A 25986-nucleotide genomic window follows, 5' to 3' on the forward strand; every position below is an offset into this window, starting at 1 on the left:
ACTGAGAATATGTAGTACATTACCAGTGTATTCTAAAATAAATGCTCAAAGGCATAATTCCTTATGTGTTTAAGTAATTAACTATATAATATCGGTGTAAATACGCCATAGTTAACCCATAAATTTGAACTACGTATGTAGCGCAATAGGCATCGTTTTAATTGTATCTCATATTGTGGTTCTATTTGAAGTAATGTTCTTGAAGTAAGTAATCTCATATTGTGGTCCTTCCCAACGAGATAGCTGCTATTACATTACAGTAATACCCCGACTTACGCTACCCCGACTTACGCGAACTCGGAGTTACGCGGTTCTTGATTTTTTCGTTTGGCAACGCTGCCGCCCACTATCTTCAAGGTCGTTTTTCATATGTTATCGATATACGGTGCGACGGCGGAGAATGAGAGCGAAAGATGAACAAAATTCAACTTTGCTGCTTTTATGTTTTTTATATCAGTGAAGGGGAAACACATTTCACCATAATAATGTAAAAACCAACACAATTCCAGCTATCGGTATAATCGCAAATGCAATTAGATCGAGTTTATAACATATTTCACTAGCAGAAACGCAACTGGATTTTTATTGTTTTATGGTAGTAACCCCTAGAAATGTGAGGTGTTAATAGTGTATCTCTGCCTTTATGGTGTTGTTTATTTAGTTGCTACATGCGCGCAGCTTTGTTTATGCCTATAAAGCGTGCTCCTCGTTTTGTAATTGTGCTTTATTCCCTAAAAATGAGTAAAATACTTAATTAAAAGGTGTGAAAAGGAAGCGTCCTGGTGAAGACACTGCAGATTCAGAGAGAAAAAGAAAAGCAATTATCGATAAACAGAGGCGGACTGGATCAAAAATTCTTACCCGGGAAAATTTATAGTGGCCTCATACTATGGTTTACGGCCAAAATCACACTGGCCCACCGGGGTTCCCCGGTAAGTCCGCCTCTGTCGATAGAGAAAAAATATGAAATTGTGAAACGCTTTGAGCGAAATGAAAGACCGTGTGATATTGCACGTGCTACAGGCCTAAATGAAGCAACGGCGAAAAGCACATGACAATTGCAAACTTGACAGGTTGAAAATTGAAAAGGGCTCAATTGTAAAGGGCTTAAAAATTTTAGAAAAGATAGACTCCAACGAAGAACGCGATATAGCTACAAAGCAAGGAATAAAAAAATTATTAGCTTGCTACGAATAAATTCTGCGTGAAAAAAAGAAGGCGCTGTGTCGTCAGACGAATTTGTTAGATTTTATGAAGCCATCGACATCGAAATAACTTTTTACATAAGTCATTTGTTTTTTTAATACATATTTTGTATTAATATGTATAAAGAACTGCAATTTTATTAATATTTTTCTTCTAAACTAGTGTTTTTGTTAGTCCTTGGTCCCAATTAAGCAAAATTTATATGTATTTATATGCAAAGTTGTACCCCGACTTACGCGAATTCGACTTACCCGATTTTCGTCGGACCCACCTATCGCGTAACTTCGGGGTATTACTGTACTTCAAATGGAACCACAATATGAGATACAATTAAAACGATGCCTATTACGCTACATACGTAGTTCAAATTTATGGGTTAACTATGGTGTATTTACAGCGATATTATATACAGTGTATGTAGTACATTACCAGTGTATTATAAAATATTATAATACCAGTTAATTACCACAGTATAGACAGGCAGTACAGTGAGCATCGCGCATGATCAGTCAAGTGTAACTTACGATCTGATCGTATTGGGTTAAACAAGTTAAAAGTATACAATAAATACTGAAAGTCTTAGATTTTATTATTCTTTCTGAAAATGTAGGAAATTATTAAATTCTTTCTGAAATCAGACTAAAAGTATATAAAAAAAATAACTGAATGATCTTATTTTTCATTATTTCTGTGGAATCCCATTCAGCAAGCGCCGCGCATGCTCCGTCAGAATTACAGGTTCGGTGACGAGTGGGAACTGCTCTATCAGAACGATTCACGACAGGTTTGAGCTGGCGATGATTTGGGAGCTCACTGTGACGCCAAACTGCAGGAATACCGTTTGCGGTAACAGTTCTACCTGTTTTCGACACCCTGGTACAAGTAGTCGACAGATAGTCGAGCTCCCAATCACAGTACTACGAGGACGCAACCCCTGGGAGGGTTTAGGTTTTGTCAATCAGTAACCCTGTCACGCTTAGTAACGATCAGTCGGAGCTAGTAACATATCACAGAGTAATAAGATACTCCGATACTACTATTATCTGTGATAACGTATAAGCTTAATCGCAGTTTCATTTCGAACCGTGATAAGTTAATGTTAAGTGCAAATTTGAAGCTGAAAAGCTTACTGAAAAATGGATTCTTTTATGGATAACCTTACGTTGGGAATGGTAAAATACTTGGGTGAGTCTTAAAAATCGCGTTGTTTCATCTGTTGGTTGACAGATCTCCGACAGTTTTTAAATTCTGTACAGAGGGATCAACTCACTATGTTACCAACAGTAAACTCTAAGTGGGGAGCATTCAAGGAATTAATCTTGGAAACTACTAAGTTTCATACCTATTAAAAAATATTGTTCAAGGTTTAGGCCTAAATGGTTATCTAATGAGACTTGTAACAGAGAAGAAAAATGCATGGGATGCATATAAATTATCAAGTGACTCAGACGCCTATGGCAGATGTAAGCTAGTCTGTAATCAGGTCACAAAGGAGGTTAGGCAGGCGAAGGCAGATTACGAGAAATCCTTGGCAAAAGATGCTAAGAAAAACAGCAAGGATTTCTTTACTTACACAAACTCTAAAAGGAAGGTGATGAATCTGATTGGTCCACTTAACATCGATGGTTCAACTGTTGATTATCCTGCTAAGATAGCAAACAAACTGAATGAGTATTTTGCATCTACATTCACACATGAGGAATTATTAAGGTTTGAAAATGGCAGAAGGTTATCAAATTGTAGTAGGATACTTAATAATTTTGTAATAACTGAGAGCAAAGTGGAGGAGAAATTGTTGAAGTTAAACCTAAGAAATGCACCTGGGGTGGATGGGATCTATCTAGTTATATTAAAGTAGGCGGCAAAGCAACAAACAAACCCTTAGCCATAATTATGAGAGCATCCTTGGACTCAGGGGAATTCTCCACGGACTGGAGATGTGCAAATGTGTCCCCAATTCACAAAGGGAGATTGAAGGGTAACAAGTAATTACAGACCAGTTAGTTTAACTTCTGTTCCGGGTAAAATAATGGAGTCACTGGTTAAAGATGTACTGCAGGATCATTTAGACAAGACTGCAGGAATAATTCAGACCAAGCATGGGTTTGTTAAGGGAATATTATGATGGATATTATGATGTGGTTACAAAGGAACTGGATGCAAAAAATAATTTTGATATCATATATTTGGATTTCAGGAAAGCTTTTGACACTATTGCGCATGGAAGCTATTGTACAAATTGGAGAAGAATGGTATTAAGGGTAAGTTGCTACAAAGGATAAAAGGATGGTTAAGTGGGAGAAGACAGAGGGTGGTAATCAATGGGTGCTGCTCTTCGTGGACTAATGTTATTAGTGGAGTCCCACAGGGTTCGGTGTTAGGTCCACTGGTGTTTTGTATATATATCAATGATATTGATGAAGGTATATCAGGCTTAATGTTGAAGTTTGCAGATGATACAAAGGTTGGCAGGGTTGTTAATGACAGTAATGGCAGTGTGCTACTGCAACAGGATCTAGATAATTTGGGTAGATCGGCTAAGAAGTGGCAACTGAAGTTTAACCTTGACAAATGCAAAGTACTGCATATGGGTAGAAGTAACCCCAGAGAAATGTACCAACTGTGTGGTACTATACTTAAGGTGGTAGAAAATGAAAAAGACCTGGGGGTAATTGTGCAGTGAGATATGAAGTTTTCTGAACAATGCAGACAGGCTGCCAGGGCAGGTCATGGGGTTTTGTCAATGATATATAGGAATTTTGCTAGCAGGGAGAAGGAGGTGATTGTCCCTCTGTATAAGGCAATGGTCAGGTCACGCCTTGAGTACTGCGTACAGGTCTGGAGGCCTCATTTTAGCAAGGATGTAGATTTACTTGAGCGTGTACAGAGAAGGGCAACAAGATTGGTGAGGGGAATGAAGGGATCCTCTTACCAAGAGAGGCTTAAGTTCTGCAAATTACAGTGGCTGGAGACTAGGCACCTGCGCGGTGATCTGATTGAGGTGTATAAGGCCTTGAATGGGTCGAGCAAGCTGAATTCTGATGGGATCCTTCCACTTGTTCAGATTACGAACCTAAGGGGGCATAAATTCAAATTAAGAAAGGACAGATGTAGAATAGATGTGCGAAAATTTGCATTTAGCCAGCTTGTGGTTAATTGCTGGAACAAACTTCCATCTGTCGTGGAAGTTGATAGGTTGAATAAATTTAAGGAGGAACTGGACAGGCATTTGGAGGGAATGGTGTGATTTTTTTTTTTTTTTTTGGCTGATGCTGCATAAGCTCATACACTTGCTTTCTTGCAGCACATGCCACTACTACTACAGTGCTGAAAGCACCATATCATCTGGTCTAGTTCCCCCAAAGGCTTGGGGGTCCATTGTAAAGAAATTCACGAACAGAGAGACTGTTCGTGAATCTAGCAGGAGGTACAAGGGAACAGAATGGTTTCACTACTGTTTAATTTTACACAAATTTTTATGGAATAATATCGTCGCAACTGTATATTCAGAAAATGAATTTGAAAGTGTCTGCAATTCTACCCAGACACGATAGGAGGGAGTATATGATGAGAGCCTTGTCGATCAATTCGGCCCTGGAGAGATTGTGCAAGGCTCAAGGGGTAGAATTTTTCTCAGCCTGGTCTGTGCTTGTTAACAGGAGAGACTGCTTCTATAGGGATGGAATACACTTAAATAGAAAGGGTGCAAGAATATTTGCTGATGCTATCGAGGTAGAATTAGGTGGGTCGGAAAACTGCTAGCTTGGGGGGGAGATACACGGACTAATAGATTAACAGTAGCTGCTGAGCTGCTGGCAGAGGTAAAAGTGATTCTTGCACTACTTCTATTGAAATGCAATTGAGCAGCAGCCTGGAAAGCAAGGCAATGGGGATTTCCAGGACTGCTGGGAGTCATAGTGGAACAAGTAAATATATGGGCTGTGTTAGGGTAACTAAGAGTAGAAACAAGTGCATGTTCACCAATGCTAGGAGTATAGTTAATAAATTCGATGAGCTTGAAGTGCTAGTCAAGACATCAAACACAGATATTGTTGGGATATCAGTGACATGGTATTACACAGACAAAAGCAGTGCAGAATTGCAATTTGGGAGAGTACAATGTGTACAGGAAGGATAGACAGGACAGGAAGGAAGGAGGGGTTATGTTGTTAGTTAAGAAACACATAAAATCTAAGGAAGTGCATCCAATTGATGTGGGTGGACAATGCAATTTTGAGTCTGTTTGGTGTGACATAAGTAGTGGGAAAGGATAAATGAGAGTAGGGGTATGTTACAGGCCTAGTGAATCTGATGAGTTTGTTGTTTGTTTGTTTGTTTGGTTTTTTAAGGAGCATTAGCAACTAAGGCCATATTGCTCCGGGTCATGCGGTGGTCATTCCCTGACCTTTCCGCATCCTCCGTATTTGGTGGTGACGGGCTCGAACCCCGGTTTAATCAAGAAGCGTGTGCTACGCACTGCTGCTCCTTCCCACCTGGCTACGGAGGTGCCAATCTGATGAGTATAATGAGCAATTGTGCAGAGAAATAGAATGGGCCAGTAAATCAGAATGTCTTGTACTGGGGGATTTTAACTTTCCAGATATTGAATGAAACTTGTGAGTTGGTCACTCACACGCTAGCAAGATTTTGTGGATTTATTGGAGGATTGTTTTCTACAGCAACATATTCGATGGGCAACCAGAGGGAGTGATACCCTTGATCTGATTATCAGCAGTGATGATGCATGCATTAGGAATTTGCAGATAAAGGAACCACTAGGTGACTGTGGTCACAGTGTACTGATATGGGATTTACTTAAATGTGTAACTACGATCAAGGGTAAAGGGAAGGGGTTTTGTTTTCATAAAGGTGACTGACTACAGAAGTCTCCGACAGTTTTTAAATTCTATTGAGTGTGATCAACTGATGATGTTACCAACGGTGAATTCTAAATGGGAAGCCTTTGGGGACTTAATCTTGGAGGCTACCAGACTTTTCATACCAACTAAGAAATACTATTCAAGGTTCAGGCCTAAATAGATGTCGGATGAATTAATGAAGCTCATGGCAGAGAATGAATATAAATTATTATTATTATTAGCTATATAGTGCAAGGAAGCCTGAGGCTTATGCTGCACCAGCCAAAAAAAAAAAAAAAATTCCCGAGTTACCCTGAGAGAGAGAGAAAGAGAAGTAGAAGGAAATCGCCAAGAAATAAAAGACTGATGATATCCAGCTGAGGACCCTGGGTTTGCCAAGCCCATACTCACCAGATGTGAGTTCCCTGGGACAAAATTCAGGTAACACAGAAGCCTATGACAGATATAAGCTAATCTGTAATCAAGTCACAAAGGAGGTTAGGTAGGTGAAGGCAGATAACAAGAAATCTTTGGCAAAGGATGCAAAGAAAAACAGCAAAAAGTTCTTTACTTATGTAAACTCTAGAAGGAAGGGAATGAATCAGATTGGTCCACTGGATATTGATGGTTCAGCAGTTGATGATCCTGCCCAAGTAGTTGATAAACTGATTGAGTATATTGCATCTACATTCACACATGAGGAGTTGAAGTTAAACATAAAAAAGGCACCTGGGGCAGATGGAATCTATCCAGTTATAATGGAGACAGCAAGGGAAGTAAGCAAACCCTTAGCCATAATTATGAGAGTATCCTTAGAGTCAGGGGAGGTCCCAATGGGCTGGAGATATAGCCCCAATTCACAAAGGGGGGGGGGTTCAAAGGGTGATTCAAATAATTATAGACCTGTTAGTTTAACTTCTGTTCACAGCATGGGTTTGTTAAGGGGAAGTCTTCTCTGACCAATTTGATTGGATACTACAAGGTGGTCACAATGCTAAAAATAATTTGGAAATCATATACTTGGATTTCAGGAAAGCTTTTGATATTGTTGTACCTGGAAGACTACTGTACAAATTGGAGCAGTATGGCAATAAGGGCAAGTTGCTACAATGGATAAAGGGATGGTTGAGTGGGAGATGACAGAGAGTCGTAATAAATGGTCACTGCTCTATGTGGACTAATGTTATTTGTGGAGTCCCCCAGGGTTCGGTGCTGGGCCCATTGTTGTTTTGTATATTTATCAATGATATCGATGAAGGTATATCAGGCTTAATGTCCAAGTTTACAGATGATACAAAAGTTGGCAGGGTTGTTAATAACTCTAATGACAGTATGCTACTGCAACAGGATCTAGAAATGTTAGGCAGATAGGCCGAGAAGTGGCAACTGAAGTTTAACATTGACAAATGCGAAGTACTGCATATGGGTAGCAGTAACCCAAGAGAAACGTACCGACTCTGTGGTATTACACTGATTACAAAGAAATTCTGATCATGGACAACGTGTGAGGACACACAAGCAAAGAGAGCTTAGGAGACGAAAAATCATATAAGCATTTTTTACATGCCTCCAAACACTACATCTCTGATCCAACCAACGGACCAAGGTGTAATTGCCACATTTAAAGGGAAAAGGAACACCTTTTCTCAAGCTATTAAAGCCATCAACCTGAAAATGTACTGAGCCTAAAGGAGTTTTGGAAATCCTATAACAATAAAACTGCCATCTACAACATTTCAAGTGCCTGGGATGAAGTGACTCAGAAAACCATGAATGGAGTGTGGAGGAAAGTTCGGAAGAATTGCATAAAGCATTCCCAGGAACCTGATGATTCCATTGAAAATGTTAAAACACAAATTGTTGAGTTCGGAAAAGAAGCAGGATTAGTTGAAAATGGTGATGATGACATACAAGAGATGATCGACAACGACAGGGATGGCTTCTCTAATGAAGAACTAATGAAAATGATAAAAGAACAAGAGCTTGCTATTGAGGGAGAAGATGATCAAGATACTACAGATGAAGAACCAATGAAGTCGCTGACTGCAAAAGGACTTACTGAAGCTTTTCAAGGTGTGATTATTTCCGGGAGAACGACCCTGACATTGAATGAATGCCAAGGTAATAAGAAATTTGAAGAAAGAAATGAATCCCTACATGATGCTGTACAACGAGAGAAAGAAGGCCAAAGCACAACCCAAAATCGACACATTTTTCAGTCCGAAGATACTAAAACTCGAGAGAACGGGGCCATCAGATTAATAAATTCATGATTTTAGTTAATTACCACATAGCATATGTAATGTAGAATATTTTATAAGTACAAAAATTTGAATATTAAATATTTTTAACCGACATTTGTGCGTATTTTCACTGCCATTTATTATTGATTAGGAAATATCCTATGGAATAGACCGCAACTCACAAATACATATGTTACCTTATGGGAATGCGGCACTCACTTAGCTCTCTGTTTTTCAGGAACGAATTATCAGCATTAAGTGGGGGTCATCTTAATTTCAGGTTGCAATAAAGATTCTCTCTCTCTCTCTCTAAGACAGAGAGTAGAGAGACTTTGTAAGAGACTGGCCATTAATTAACCTGATTGCCGTCTTTTGAATGGAGTCAAGAAGCCTGAGGGAGGTTTTGGGAACATCACCCCAGATGTCGAAACAATATTCTATATAAGGCAGATTTGGGATTTTTACAAGTGAGTAATCATTTAGAAGAAAAGTAATGCTGAGATTGAAAGAGAAAACCCAGTTTATTAGATGCAGAGGAAACAATATTTGTGATGTGCTTATGTCAAAAAAGATTAAAGTCAGGACAATCCCTAATTAGAGATATGTGAACTTGTTTAGAAATCTTGAATGTCATTGAAGATAAGCATAGAAGCTGTATACTCCTTTTTGCAAGATATAAGACAGGTTTGGAAGGATTGTAATTAACTAAGTTATCTTTGCCCCATTGAGAATTACCTGGAGATGTAATGTGTGTAGTGGGATATATGAAAAGTTGAAGCTGGTTGTGCAGGGTAAGGTTTCTTGGCATAAAGACTGTTGAAAATCCTTTTTGATGGAAGATCACAGGAAACATTCAGTGTTTACTGGGAATGAAAGGAGGTGGGTTACTAAAATCATCAATACAAAAGTTAGAGTAGGGTGCTAGTAAGTGACTTTATCTTTAGCTGAGGAGGCAATAAAACCATTGGATTTTAACAGAGGTGGGGTATAGATGGGCAAAAGTTATGACCAATAGCTTTGGCAAGAGACCAGAATATACAACTACCATTTACCATTTGGTGTTATTAATAACTGGTTTACAATTGTTACAAGCTTTAGTATAGGCATTAAATGAACCTGGACATTTGGATGCATGTCAGTTGTAATGTGCAACATTCTAATCTAGAATGCCTTAGCACATTTATTGGAAAACCAAGGTTTTAGAAAAGATTTTAAGGTCAACTCTGAAATAAAGGATTTCATCCATACAAGAATAATATCACTGATCCAATCTGAGCAAAAATTGACATCAGATGTAAAACAGTAATTCAACCCAAGGAAAGGAAGAATAGAAATCTTAAAGATTGTCTCATTTTGCATTCTTGTAATGCCAAAACACAAAGTTGAGAATATCTACAAGAGAAAGGTTCCATTCAAGAAGAGACCATCACCAGTTTGTGATCTGAGGTGCCTAGAGGAACACTGACCTCAGCAGTGTACTTTGAAGGATTGTTTTGCGAGAAAAAGACCCAAGATTGTTGGGTATTAGGATTGTCTGGTATTCTGTAGGTAAATGAACAATCTGTGTGAGGTCATTAGTAATTGTAAAAGCCTCAGCACTTTAAAATATAATGCAGTGTGTACATTGTTTTGTTGTTTGCAATGCACTGTGAATAAGGTACTACAAGCAGAAGTGGAAAATGAAAAGTACTGGCATTTATATATTATAGGTTAATCAATCATATTACTTAATGATTGCACCTGATATAATAGTTTGCCTTGGCTAATATTATGTTTCCATTTTCAGAAAGCCTCCCTTGTGTTAGTAATGTGACTGTAGTTGAGAAAGAGGCAGTTGATGATGCAGCATTATTAACATGGAAACAGGTACTCAACTATATCCTTTCTACCAAAGATATAAATGAACAAAATTTTAATTTGCTATTGATAATTTTCTAAGCAATAAAAATTTTTCTATTTAACACGTGAGTGGTAGCACTTGACAGGGGCCCATTTTTTTTTTAAATTTTTGAAAATAATTTCGAGTTTTTTTTTTTTTTTTTTTTAATTATGATTGAAAAGTGCCAATATTTCCTGTTTTTTTTTTTTTTTTACTGGATTGCAACACTTATTGTATTTAACTTTTACTAAAATTTTTAAAACCCCTTTTATTTAAAAAAAAAATATTAATTTGACTAAAAATTGCAAATAAACTTTTCAGGCATAAAATAGATGCATCATTCTCTTAGTTTCTTACATTTTCCAATTCAAAAGACTGTTAAGTGCAGGGTCGGATTTCTCATTAGGCACCATAGGTACAGTGCCCAGGGCCTACAAAATTTTGGGCTTATGAAGGAAAGCAAAAATTAAAAAAAAAAAAAACAACAGTTCACTCTTTTCACTGTCACTAACGAAAAACGAGCTGAGAAAACGTGTGCAATTGGCTCTAGGAGCTTCAATTCAATATGCATACACTATCTAGCGACTGTTCTCGAAACTAGAAGGATCAAAGTGATGGTCACTCCATCAATTGAGGTGGTTATTGAGGCTATCATTTATTATAGTTGAAACTTGAGTCTCGTTAATTGACATGATTCGCAGTCAAAGTGTTAAAATAGAAGAAACATTTTATCCCTCTTTTTAGCACATTTTGGAATAAAAGTGCCTAGGGCCTACAAACACCAAAATCCAGCCCTGGTTAAGTGTGTGAATTTAAAACTGCTCTTACCATGTATTTCTGCCTATTATGTATATAAATACAGTTAGTTCCCGACTTTACAAGTTAATTCATTTTATTCAGGAATTTATTTCCCATAGACATAAACAGAGGTTACATTCTCATGAAATTTGACCATAGTAATGTTAAATGAAGGTCAACAAAACAAAAGTTTATGCTTAAACAATGATTTATTTATCCAAAGAAATGAAAACATAGCTTTTAAAATCAAGAAATTATAATAATAAAGAAATTATTTATATCATACAAATGTTAAAGAATTTTTATCCATCATCATCATCATCAACTAAATTCACACTCGTTGATGATTTTTCACTCATTGTTGGCTCGGCACTTGTTGGTTTGTTGGAAGCACAAGGACTCGTCTTCTTCTGAAATGCTTCAAGAGTCCTTTTTGTTTTCAAGACAGTCTTCTCTTTTCTTTATAAATTTCATGATAGCATGCATGAGCATTTTTTAAAATCTGTAGCAACTTTTCTAGCGCACTCGAAATTTGAATCTTGTGATTCAAAAATCTCAATTGCTTTTTCTGTGTGTTGAAAATTTTCGTCAAGCCCCTTGAGAGTGACAGAATGAACAGCAGTTTCAGCTGTTAAATCTTCCTTAGCTTCTTCACATTTTGCCATTTCAATGAGGTCTTCATTTGTGAGCTCTCCATTATCTGTTTGAAACAGATCAGTGATGTCAGTTGAAGAAATGTCAAGCTGCAATTTCATTAGCAACATTAACGACTGCTTCTGTTTCATTTTGTACGATCTCTGCTGGTTCTTGAAATTATTCAAAATTATCAATAAACGGATGACAGTTTATTCAAAACACCCTTCATGTTATTCTCTGTAATTTTGTCCCAGGCTCATTTTATTATTTTTATTGCACCTAAAATATGGAATTCGTTTAAAATTTTTTAAGAGTTGGACGTCCCTCCTTTTCTCTGCCTGGACAGATAAACACATGCACAGCAATAATGTATTGTATAGCTACGCACGTGTTTTGAAATGTCGTATTTATGAATATTTAGCATTTATTTATTGCAATTAATGTTCATATTTTGATTCTGTTGATATTTGATATTTGAAAAAAAGAACTTTTAAGGGGGAAACTTCTAGAGCAGGAACTGCCTGTATTATTAAAAAATTTAAAAAACTTTAGCATTAGTAAAGGCACATGATGTGAGAGAAAGCAAGCTTATGTAGCAACAGCAAAAAAAACCCTTCACATTTCACCCATCCACTCGCTCAAAATGTTTGTCTAGTTCTGCTGTGAATCTATTTAAGCTACCAACTTCTACAACAACAGATGGAAGTTTGTTCCATCTGTCGTTGGATCAACCACCCGCTGGTTAATGGCAAATGTCCGCACATCTATCCTACAACTGTCTTTTCCTCAATTTGAATTTATGCCCTGTCAGGTGATTATTCTGAGCAAGAAAAAGAATCCCATCAGCATTGGGCATGCTCAAACCATTCAAGGCGTTATACACCTCAATCAGATTACCTTGCAGGTGCCTAGTTTCCAGACACTGTAATTTACAAAACTTAAGCCTTCTTTGTAAGAGCAACCCTTTGTTGCATTCACTAATCTTGTTTCCCTTCTCTGTACTCGTTCCAGCAGCTCTACATCCTTCTTAAAATGAGGCCTCCAGACCTGTGTACAGTACTCAAGGTGTGGCCTGACCATTGCCTTATACAAGGGGATAATCACCTCCTTATCCCTACTAGAAAAATTCTTGTATATCATTGACAAGACACCATGAGCTACTCTTGCAGACCATCTGCATTGCTCGGAAAACTTCATATCTCACTGCACAATTACTCCCAGGTGCTTTTCATTCTCTACCACTTTCAGTGTAGTACCACACAGTTGATATGCTCTGGGGTTACTGCTTCCCATATGCAGTAGTTTTCTTTTGTCAATGTTAAAACTTCAGTTGCCACCTCTCAGCCCAACCGCTCAACTTGTCTAGATCCTGTTGCAGCAGCGTACTGCCATTAGTGTAATTAACAACCCTGCCGAACTTCGTATCATCTGCAAACTTGGACATTAAGCCTGATATACCATCATCAATATCATTAATAAATACAGAAAACAACAATGAACCCAACACTAAACCCTGGGGGACTCCACTAATAACATAAGTCCACAAAGAGCAGTGTCCATTGAATACCACTCTGTCTTCTCCCACTCAACCATCCCTTTATCCATAGCAGCAATTTGCCTGCACTGCTCCAATTTGTGTAGCATTTTCCATGTGCAACATTATCAAAAGCCTTTCTAAGATCCAAGTATATGATATCAAAATTATTCTTTGCATCCAGTTCCTTTGTGACCACATCATAGTATCCAATCAAATTGGTCAGACAAATCTTCCCCTTAACAAACCCATGCTGTGTCCGAGCTATAACTGAAGTCTTGTCTGGATGATCCTGCAGTGCTTCTTTAACCAGTGCCTCCATTAATTTCCCTGAAACAGAAGTTAAACTAACAGGTCTGTAATTACTCAATTCTCCTTTGTGAATTGCAGTCACATTTGCACATCTCCAGTCCATGGCTACCTCACCTGAGTCCAAGGAAGCTCTCAGAATTATGGCTAAGGGTTTGCTTACTTCCTTTTCTATCTCCTTTAATATAACTGGATAGATCCCATCTACCCCAGGTGCCTTTCTTATGTTTATCTTCAACAATTTCTCCTCCACTGTGCTCTCAGTTATTACAAAATCATCTGGCTCACTGCCAGAGTTTAATTCACCTGTGGCATTCCCCATCCCTGAATAACTCCTCATGTGTGAATGTAGATGCAAAATACTAATTTTTTTGTTAGCTACCTGAGTGGGATCATTAACAGTTGAACCATCGATATCAAGTGGACCAATCTGATTCATCCTCCTTCCTTGTAGGGTTTACATAAGTAAAGAACTCTTTGCCATTTTTCTTTGCATCCTTTGCCAAAGATTTCTCATAATCTGCTTTTGCCTGCCTAACCTCCTTTGTGATTTAGTTAAAGACCGGCTTATATCTATCATAGGCTTCCGTGTCACCTGTTAATTTATGTGTATCCTATGCAATTTTATTCTCTGCCAAATGCCACCTTTTTTTTTTTTTTTGGTTGATGCTACATAAGCTCATACGCTTGCTTTCTTGCATCATATGCTTCTATTACTGTCTCATTAGTTCATCTGACATCCATTTAGGCCAAATCCTTGAACAGTATTTCTTAGTTGGTATGAAATCCTAGTAGCTTCCAAGATTAATTCTTTGAATATTTCCCATTTTGAATTTGCTGTTGGTAACATCATCAGTTGGTCCCACCATATAGAATTTAAATAAATAAACCATAGTCACCTTTACAAAAGCAAAAACCCTTCCCTTTATCTCTGATGGTAGTTACCTCTTTGAGTAAATCTCACATCAGCACATTGTGATCACTGACACCCAGTGGTTCCTTTATCTGCAGATTCTTAATGCATGAAGAATCACTACTGATAATCAGATCAAGAGTATTACTCCCTCTATTTGCTCTCGAACATGCTGCTGCTGTAGAAAACATTCATCCAATAAATCCACAAAAGCCTTGATAGTGTGTGAGTGATCAACTCACAAATTCCAGTCAACATCCAGGAAATTAAAATCCCCCATTATAAGACACTCTGATTTACTGGCCCACTCTATTTCTCTGTACAGTTGTTTATTATACTCATCAGAGTCATTAGGCCTATAACACACTCCTACTTTCAATTTTTTTTTCCCTGTGGTTATGTCACCCCAACTGACTTGACACTTCGCTGTCCAACGATGTCGACTGGCTGTACTTCCTTGGATAAAATAATTTGGTTGGATTCGAACTGAGGTCAACCTCTTTCACAGGCAAGTGCCTTAAACACTGGGCCACTCAAATATACATAATACTTATGTATATTCAGTACTATTGATTATCTCCATTTTCAGGCTTATTTCAAAATTTATTTCGCATTTGGCACCCTTCACAATATGCAAAATTCGAAATTGCTTATGTTGCCCACAGAATATTGGCTATTTTGAGAGAATAATAAGACATTTTTTAAAGACAACTAGGTAAGACAGTAGATGTTTATTTACCCAGTGGGAGAGGAAAAAAGAAGTAATCAGAAAACAAACAGTATCAGCTCTTGCCCAGTATCATTCCATTCTTCAAGCAAAGTGTGAGAAATTGAATTCTGCTTGAAAAATGCCAGTATTGCATATTTTTTAATGTAATTCTTGTATGTAACTTAAAGTTTCAAAAAATATATTAAAATTTTTAAAACAAGCTGTGTATGAAAACAATAATGAATTTTTAAAGAGATTTTTATTGACCTAGTAGGAAAGGAAACACAAGTAACCTAAACTTTAAGCAAATAGAACGTCAGTGCTTGTCTGATACTATGCCATTCTTCAAGAAAAATCCAAATGGTTACAAAAATGGTAGTGACAGGGGCACCTGACAGGTTTTTGTACCAAATTCTCTAAGAAAATCACTTCATAAACTATTTTCGTAAAAGTTTGACTCTATTTAGGGTGGTAAAAAAATTCAGTTAATAACGGGAACGTTATTTTTGAGTGGTGTCTATGAGGCGTGCCACACTACTACTACTGCTGAGTTATGTTATAAGTGGCACAATGGAATCAGTAGTTGAACTAGTAACCAACATACTCAGAATCGTATAAGTTTTTGTACTTATGAATAGCTCAAATAATATATAAATTGTTTATGAATTCAGAAATAACTCATAATCGTAACAAAAAAGTGCTAGGGCAGATTTTAGAAATGTTGCTTATTAATATGATGTAATACCCTGTGCTTCACCTCAGTGACTACACTTCTCGTATATAGATAAATATAATTCTTGGCAAAATGATGCAGTGAAGCAAATATTAGGCCTGACAGCCAAGTAGTCAATGCAGGAGTGCAGTTGCACATGCATTTGAGATGATGAGTGTTCAAGTTCACATAACTATTATAAAAAATATGGAGGATGTGGAAAGGTCAGGGAATGACCACCGCATATCCCTGGAGCAATATGGCCTTAGTTGCTAATGCTCCTAAAAACCAAATAACAACAACATGACTATTATAAAGGTTTATATTCATTTTCGAATGATTAGCTATAAATGCCTCTGAGGTATGGGGTTTTGCTGGAATATAAAAGTAGCATATTTTTATGGAATGGCAGCCATTAAAAAAAACTAAATGTAAGCCATGTATCTTACATTCATTTCTATTGTCTATTACTGCATTGACATGTGCATTCATTCTTGCATAATGGCTGCATCAAAGTTTTACACTTAAAGTATGCAATTTTAATTTTCTAATTAAAAATTACATTATCATTTTGTCATATAATGTAATGATGTCATATTATGTAATGTTGCCACTGCACAACTTTGGTTGATTTACGGCCCCAGGTGCCAAGCGTTATTGTGATCGAGCGATTCTCTGAGCTATTTACAAAGCACTTTCTCACTGCGACAGTTCTTGTTAATTTGGAAAGTTTTTCTTACGTTTAAAGTTATTTATTGTTAACTTACTCTTACGAATTGTAAGTAAGTTACAGAAAGGAAAACCACCTTTTTTCTTTCCTTAAACTAACAAACTAACTTACACCGCTTGGTCACTCTAGCGGCACTGCTTCTGCCTCCCTGTGGGGGGGGGGGCGGTAACCTTGGCAGAAAAGGCTCTCTGCCAAGGGCTAAAAGGAGCTGATATGGATCACAAAGATAGTTATCCATATTTTGAGCCTCGTGTCTCAACCTGTCCAAGGACAGACCAAACTGAATTTGACACTTTCCATCCTAAGAGACAAAGAACAGAAGTTTCCAAAAATGGAATCACCACTGTTTCTTTTAATACATTCCCAAACAAGTCAACCGATAGGTGCACTTTCTCCATTTCTTATTGAGAAATGTCTCGAGAATGCTGCCGGACCACCTAAATGGTGAAAGGACTCCGCTCCGGAGATCTACTTATAGAGACTATGAATAGTAGGCACTCTGAAGCCCTACTAAGAATCTCAAAATTTGCGAATATTCCTGTCACAGTAGCTCCACATGCCACCCTAAATTCATCCAAAGGAGTGCTCTCTGAGTGGGACTTATTAAATGTTACTGAAGAGGAATTAGTCCAAGAGCTACAAGATCAAAAAGTTATACAGGCAAAGCGAATTAAAATAAAGAAAGATGGTGAACTGGTTCCGACACGCAGTGTTATACTGACCTTTTCAACACCAATCCTTTCAGCTACAGTTAAGGCTGGATATCTGAACTGTCATATCCGACCTTATATCCCTAATCCGCTCAGGTGCTTCAAGTGCCAAAAATTTGGCCATGCTCAAACAGTGTGTGTAGAGGGGTTTCAGTGTGCCCCAACTGTGGATCCAAGGAACACACTCAGACAGACTGCCCAGCACAAACACCAGTATGTCCAAACTGTAACGGTAGCCATCCAGCTTACTCAAAAGTTTGTGAAACCTGGAAAACAGGAAAGAAGATACAGAAATACAAAATAGAAAACAAAGTGACTTATCAAGAAGCAAAGAATCAAGTTTTGCTCACAGTACCGAAATTCACATATGCAGCTGCAACACAAAAATACAAATCAGAAGGAACCCAAACTGAAGTGTCCATACCACCAGCTACATCCATTTCCGGCTGGGCTCGGGCTGTTCTAGCGAATCCACAGGAGTCCCCTAAAGAACAAGTAAAAGACCAAGCAAATAATACCCCAGTCACTGTACCACCAACTATTACTCCATCACATTCAGATACTGAAAGTCTGAGAAATCTTAAACTGCAAAATACTTTAACTGCAGATATGGAAACCGATAACACCACCAACAATGATGAAACCCTCTTAGAAATACATGCTGAGGAAAACGTGGATACTGCACGACCCACTTTCCCGAGAAAAGATAAAATAAAACTGGAACGCCATAAACAGATTGGCTCTAAAAAACAGTCAGAAATACTTTCTACTTCAAAAGCTAAATAATGGATCAGTTGATTCAATGGAATTGTAGAGGCCTCCGTAGCAATATAGACGATATTCATGACTTGATTGATGCTTGATAAATCAGCATCATCCAGTAGGCATCTGTCTACAAGAAATGAATCTCTCTCTACAAGTGACACTTTCTGTTAAAAACTATACCTTGTTCAGGCAAGACAGGATCTTTGCCCATGGGTCACATGGTGGTGTAGCTATATTGATTGACAGTAAAATCCCGTCCAGACGTATTCCTGTACAAAGCACTTTAGAAGTAGTTGCAGTACGCCTCGCTCTTGGCACAACGCTTACTCTTGTATCCATATATATCTCACCAAATCAGAACTGCTCGATAACTGAACTAGATGATCTTATCTTACAACTACCTTCTCCTTTCTGCATATTGGGTGATTTTAATGCGCATCACCAGTTATGGGGATCTTTACATACAGACAATCAGGGATGCACGATAGAGGCTTTTCTTGTAAAGCATAATATCACACTGCTGAACACAGGCTCCGACACCTATGTCCATTTTCCAACAGGCTCAACTTCTGCTATAGATCTGTCATTATGCTCACCAATGTTATTTCCAGACTTCGATTGGAGAGTTTCAGAAAATCCATTAAACAGTGACCATTTTCCTATAATCTGTAAGCGCTGCACAAGAAGAAACTTACCAGTTAGTGGTCGAACTAAGTGGAAATTCTCAAAAGCTGACTGGAATAAATATGCATCAAACGTTACACTAGATGATGATATTATCCATCATCACTCCGTAGATGACGCCGTTAATTTCTAAAACTTCCTAAAATTCCGACCATTCCTAAAACTTCAATTAAAGGATCCAAACACAAAAATTACTGGTGAAATTCGCCATGTAACACTGCTAAGGGGGAAAAGAACAAGGCATGGAATCAGTTCCGAGAAAATCCAACCACTGCCAATCTGATTATCTACAAGAAACTTAAAGCCCAGGCCCGATACATCCGGCAAAAAGCTAAAAAAGAATCTTGGATTCGTTTTGCTTCATCTTTCACTAAAGACTCAAGTGCAGGACTGATCTGGCAGAAAATAAGATGCCTTACTGGAGTCTCCATCAATTCCCTCCTCAACCATTGTCTATAAAGGACAAGAGGTAACCCTTCCCGAGAATATTGCAAACATCCTCGTGGAATCTTTTGCTCACCATTCTGCATCAACCTCATATGATCCAACTTTCCTAAAATCCAAATCAGTAGCTGAAAAATATAAAATAAAATTCAGAACAAAGTCAGCCCTCTCTTATAATGAACCACTTACCATATATGAATTAGAAGAATCTTTAAAAAAATCAGGCAATAGCGCACCTGGTCCAGACGGCAAAGACTACTTAATGTTAAAAAATCTAAATGAGAGAACTCGTTACTCTCTCCTAAAACTTTTCAACTGAATATTTGTCGCAAATTACTTTCCCCTATCCTGGCGTCATTCTGTAGTTCTACCCATTCCAAAACCAGGAAAAGACCAATCAGACCTGCATAATTATAGACCAATCTCACTTACTAGCTGCTTAGGTAAGACTCTGGAAAAAATGGTACATCGTCGCCTTACCTGGTATCTGGAAACTCAAACTACTGTGAACAACGATCAGTTTGGATTTCGTAAAAACAGATCTACCTTAGACCTTATGATAAAGGCTGAGGCAAATGTGTGAAATACATTCATAAAAAACGAACATTTGGTTATGGTGAGCTTAGATATAGAGAAAGCCTTTGAAACTATGTGGCGTCATGGTATCCTTCGTGACCTGCATGCCCTAGGATTAAAAGGACATTTACCAGCATTAATTCATAGCTTTCTCGAATATCGAACTCTCCAGGTCTGTTATCGAGGTACACTCTCCAAAATCTACATACAGAAGGAAGGAGTCCCACAAGGGTCAGTCCTTAGTGCCACACTCTTCGCAGTTAGAATACACACTCTAACAACAACCATACCGAATTCAGTAGAAACTTATCTTTATACCGATGACCTCACTATATCCATTCACTCACAAAATATGTACTCTATTGAAAGGAAACTCCAACTATCAATAAATAAAATACAAACATAGATGTCACAAAATGGTTACATACTGTCACTAGAGAAAACTGTCGCTGTACACTTCTGCAAGAAGCGAAAACTGCACCCTGATCCTGAATTGCGCCTGGGAAATCATGCTATTCCAGGTAATGACAATATTAGATTCTTAGGTTTAATATTAGATAAGAAATTAAACTTCCTGAAACACATTTTTTTTTTTTTGGCTGATGCTGCATAAGCTCATACACTTGCTTTCTTGCATTACATGCCACTGCTGCTACTACTACTACATACAGCATATACAAACTATTTGTTTGAAGAAAATGAATATTCTTAGAGTGCTTTCTGCAATGTCATGGGGAGCTGACCGACTCTCCCTTCTTCACCTGTATAAAACTATAATCCGATCCAGACTAGACTATGGTGCACCCGTATATGACTCAGCTAGAAAATCAGCATTACAGTCCCTAAATACCATTCAACATAATGCACTTAGAATAGCTCTAGGTGCCTTCCGAACGTCGCCAGTCCATAGTCTTTATATTGATGCAAACAAACCTCCATTATCGCTTCGGAGACAGATGCTGCTTACATACACTGCCAAACTTCGGAGTATGCCCTCACATCCCATCTGGCCTTACATGTTTACTCCGTGTTTCCAAAATTTGTACAGAAATAAACCAAATGAAAATAAACTTGCTGGAATCAGATTGAAGGATGTTGCACAGAATTGGAGTGTCCCACTAGACAATATCCACCCAGACACCGGAGAAATTGAGCCTCCATGGTCCACTTTCAAACCTTTATTCGATGAATACTTTCAAAAGTGGGGAAAACAGGCGTTGGACAATCAAAATATACAGCAACTACATTCAACTCGTGCATCAGCAAACACTCACTGTCTTCAAATATATACTGATGGATCCAAATCTGATACAGATGTAGGTGCTGCAGTAGTTTTTCCCACTTGTGCAACCTCCGAAAAACTTTTCCCAAGTTGCAGTATTTACACCGCTGAACTCCATGCAATAAAAATGGCTATCAAACACGCCAACAACAGGTCTAATGAAGAAATTATAATCTATACCGATTCCTTGAGTGCAGTAACTTCTTTACAACATAAATGGCCGAACTCTCATCCTATTCTGAAAGAAATCAGAGCTCAGCTAATTAATCTCGCAAAATATAACACAGAGGTAAGGTTCTGCTGGATTCCTGGGCATGCTGGAATCCAGGGAAATGAGAAAGCAGATCAAGCAGCAAAAAATCCAGTCAACCCCGTATCTTCACTTGCCTCGATTCCTTATATGGACTGTAAACTTATCATAAAACAGTTATGTATTGACCAATGGACATCAGTATGGCAGCAACAGACCCACAATAAACTTTTCCAAATAAAGAAAAAGCCACAATACTGGAAATCTAGTTCACGATTAAACAGACGAGAAGAGGTTGTCCTTGCAAGGACACGCATTGGGCATTCCTATCTCACCCACCTCCATTTGTTGACAGAGGATGAACCTCCTCATTGTCATCATTGTTCCGCCCTACTTACAGTGAACACATTCTCCTCGAGTGTCCTTACATTCATGCTGCCCGATTAACAAATTTTAAATCGGTTTTAGCGCAAAACAATTCATTAGAGATGAACCATGTTCTCAGTGATGATGCAAATCTATCCGATTTATTTAGTTTTTTAAAACAAATTCATTTATATGAACTTATCTGACATATGACTGGAAAAAAAAAAAAATCATTTGCACAATTACTGTGACAGGCACAATTTGGCCTTAGTTGCCCTTGTGCCAATAAACTTCCATTTAAACCAAGCGGTTTATTTACTGTGTATTGAGATGATGCTATTGCACTAACTCATACGACATTAAACTCTTCTCACAGTCTGGATCTTTTTAACCCTAAATCCCATATCATTTTGTTAATTTTTGATATATGTACATTACGAACCCATTGAAAATGACATAATTTTACATGTAATATAAGGCGTCTCCATAGCCAGGTGGGAAGGAGCAGCAGTGCGTAGCACACGCTTCTTGATTAGACTGGGATTCGAGCCCATCACCACCAAATACGGAGGATGTGGAAAGGTCAAGGGAATGACCACCGCATATTCCCGAAGCAATATGGCCTTAGTTGCTAATGCTCCGAAAAACCAAATAACAAACAAACATGTAATATATGTTGCTTTCACTTTGTTTTTTGAGGATGAAATAAAAGTACAGGCAGTGATGTTCAAAATACTTGGTTCTTGTTTCTTCGTGTATGAAGCAATCAAAATGGTATTTATAATATTTGAAATAATAATGTGCATCAGTAATATGCTTGTAAGGAATTGGAGCCTAATTGGTAAGGATATGATCACCAAAATTTTAAAAAAAATTGACATCTCCAATGCCCTTTGACAGAACTGAAGATAGCAACTGGAAAGACCAGAGCATATAGATGATCACAAGAAGTCTAAAATCAATAATTTTAGTGATATTAATTTCAGTAAATAGATATTGCACTTTTATTGCAGGTGTATCTTTTCATTGTGTAAACACCTTTTATTTTTTTGTTTTACCCACTATTGCTCAGTTGGAGAATAAGGAAACCAAACTTACAACTATTTCTTACTGTTTATTAGAAAAGTGGAAAAGTTTTTTCTAATAAAATGAGTGTTGATTTAGTTGAAATAGGCAGACTATGTATCTTATGCCATATTTATTGCATTATGAAACTGCCCCTGAAAATCATAACTCTATTTTCAGGCTTACTTTTTATCAAAAGTAAGATAAAAAGTGCGACAATTATATGTGTAAATATGATGGTCTGCAAGACTGGGTGGGAATTTGTTCCAATAGTCAGTTATTTTCTCTTGTTATTTTTTTTTACATGTAGTCTGCAGTCAGATTACTCCACAAAAATTTTGAGTGATTCTTCATCTACTCAATCCATGTGGATGAAACTCCCAATAGCCACAAACAAAAGCGTTCTTTTTTTTTTTTTCTTTTTTGAAAATTCCAGAAATTTCTGTTAGTTCTCACACAAAAAGTAAAAATTCAGCATCAAGTTAAGCATAGTTTTGATAATTATGTACATGTGCTTTTTTAAACAAGAATTGGAAATTTGCACACTCTCTTGCACCCAGTCACTAAAAGCATGCACTCTTGGTGCTTTATGGCAGGGCATCTTGTTGTTATGCACCCTGTTCTTCATTTTATGGAAGAGTTTGGCTCATGTCCCATTATTAAAGAAGTGCATAGTCTTTTTGATTGAACATTTCGCTCGCTGTCAGCCGAAGATAGATAATAATGACGATAATATTTAAATAAGAGAGGATAAAAACTATGTCTAAAGCACTGCAGAAATGTTTTATTTTCAAAAAATAATTGAAATATTTATTTTTAATATAAAACATTTGTTTTTCAAAATCTCAGAACACAAAAAGTTGTGTTCTGAGAAGATTTAAAATTTGAATGGTCAACTTGTGAATAACGAAGTTGTTTTCTAAATGACCATAAGCCCAACCTATTACTGAAGAGAATATCGCATTCTCATGACAGAGAATAGTGTGCTTACAGAAAATAAAATTCAGTGAAGTATTTATCTTATTAAACACGTTCAACCTCTTACATATGATGTAAACTGAAATTTCCTATTTCAGTTTAGATCTTATGATGATAGCTGTATTTGTACTGTATATAATTTAGAATTATTTTAACCAGTTATCTTTATTTTCATCCCATTAGACCTCTCATAACCCAGTTATTTCTCATTTAGAGAAATAACTGTATCCTGCCACTAGACCTGCAGCATTTTTACTCAGCAACTGATGGATTACAAGTGAAATGGAACATCAAAATGAAAGGTAACTGTTTGCATTCTTTTTAGAACTTCATAAATAGAAAATCATACAGGAGCAAGTATTTTTAGTTATTGAACCCTGAAATCAGTTATTGTACCTTGATTTCAAAATTTTCTGGTTTGGTTTATTCAGGGATTGTAATCATATTAATTTCTACACAATTGTTTATTTTTTAACATGCTAACTAATTTTTTGTTCACACAACATTGCTGTGCTTACTATGCATATGTACTTTTAACCTAAATGTGCACTTTTTACTTAAAAGTGCACATTTAGGTTAAAGGTGACCTATAGGTTACCTTTAACCTATAGGTGACCATTTAGGTTAAAGGTGACTATAACACAAACTGGGACATTTCATTATAATGAAATTTCTGATTTTAAAAGTGAAAAATCATGACCCCCATAAATAATGGAAAGAGAGAAAAAAAATCTGATAAAAAAGAAACCATACAATTTTGTGTATTGATATTCAAAACTGGATTTTAAAACTGAAAATGAATTTCATATCTAGAGGATAGTCACAGTTACAAGCACTGTAGTATAATTATATTAGGTTCAGCAGTTGCTTGTTTTTGTTGTTGTTAATGTGTATCTTATTGTATCTTATCCACAAAGAGCAATGTCCATTGATAATCTAGTGGCTACTGAGCATGAGCAAAGGATAGGCTGCACTGAATATCTGACAAATTTCATTGTTTAGGTTTATTTCCCTTTTGTTTAAATAATTCGTTTTAAAATCACATTATATTATATTGTATATTTATAGGTAATGAAGATTTTATAAATTCAAGTAACTGCCACAAAATTACAGGTACCATCTAATACCTGTAATAATGCACAATAACATCTAATATGTTATTGTGCATTATTGCCCAGTGCCATGGATAGTTATTCTTTATTTTGAGTCCTTGTGTAGTCATATGGCAAAACCAGTACAAATGTGACATTTTACTTAGCCTTTTGGGACACTTGTCAAGTGCTCTTTAACTGGTAATGTCCCTGGTAATACAGTCGATTCCGGTTATTTGGGACACATCGGTACTAGTGCATTTTGGCCCGATTAAGCGGCTGCCCCAATTATCCGAAGTTTCACGTAAATAGTTAAAAATACAATTTACCCCCCCCCCCTTTACAATTAGTTCACTGTACAATCAAATCACGTTACGACGAACTCAAAATAGTAAAGTACCGTTCACTATACGATGTGCACTAAGCGCCGGTCATTCTGATCACGTTTGTGAATTGAATTTTAATTCTATTAAACAGCGATTCTAATTAGCGAAAATAGGAGGAATATTATCCACAGGTTATAAAAGTAAAGATATATTAAGCACAAATTTACCCTTTATTACCTTACCAATTAAAAAATTAAATGATACGTGAAAATCTGAAGAATATACGTGATAATCGGAATAATTAATACGCACTGTAATATGTACATACTAACTAAACTAGTTGACATTTCTGTTCATTGACATTTGTTGGTGGGGGCTGAAATTTAAAACTAAAAAGATAAGCAATCAATAACAAAGAACAGGGCACACACAAATTGCAAGTAACACAACACGCGCAAGTGAGAACAGAGTAACAAATTAGGAAGCTTTAAAAATAGGAATGAAGAGAAGATTGTGAAAATTATTTTTTTTATATGATTGAAGATTCCATGGAAGTGTAAACACATTTTACCATAATAACTCACAGAATTCCAGCTGTCGGTATTATTGCAAATTCAATAAGATCGAGTTTACTGTCCGTTTATGATAGATTGCACTAACAGAAAAGCCCAATAAACAGGTGACTGCTAATTGTTTTTATTGTTTTATGGTTGTGACCTCCAGAAATCCGACCGAACTAAGTGGTACGGTCAGAGACAATCGTAGGGTAATCTCCAGTGCTGAGGTCTCCTGCCCCGATTAAACGGCATTTTGTCCCAATTAAGCGAAGTAAACCCTGGTTATTTTCTCCATTGGTTTTTGTTTTTTAAGATTTGCCCCAAATAAACGGCTGCCCCGATTAACCGGTGGCCCAAATAACCG

General features: G+C 37.1%; 1 protein-coding gene across 2 annotated transcripts in view; it reads left to right on the forward strand.

Moving 5' to 3' along the window:
• The first annotated feature begins 1972 nt into the window (after nt 1–1972).
• The window catches only part of LOC150087026 (tubulin polyglutamylase complex subunit 2), a 153507-nt gene continuing 129493 nt past the window's right edge, over nt 1973–25986 (forward strand). The window contains exons 1-3 of one of the 2 annotated variants that reach the window (XM_090371756.1): nt 1973–2052; nt 10095–10174; nt 23863–23950. In XM_090371756.1, the coding sequence (XP_090227882.1) occupies nt 2004–2052; nt 10095–10174; nt 23863–23950 (217 nt within the window). In that variant the 5' untranslated portion in view covers nt 1973–2003. Of the gene's footprint in view, nt 2053–2083; nt 2392–10094; nt 10175–23862; nt 23951–25986 lie in introns of those variants that run through there. The other variant, XM_090371755.1, reaches the window with a different exon arrangement.

This window comes from Mastigoproctus giganteus, chromosome 4 (assembly GCF_048544385.1).
Source record: "Mastigoproctus giganteus isolate SK-2022 chromosome 4, ASM4854438v1, whole genome shotgun sequence".
Classification (NCBI taxonomy): domain Eukaryota; kingdom Metazoa; phylum Arthropoda; class Arachnida; order Uropygi; family Thelyphonidae; genus Mastigoproctus; species Mastigoproctus giganteus.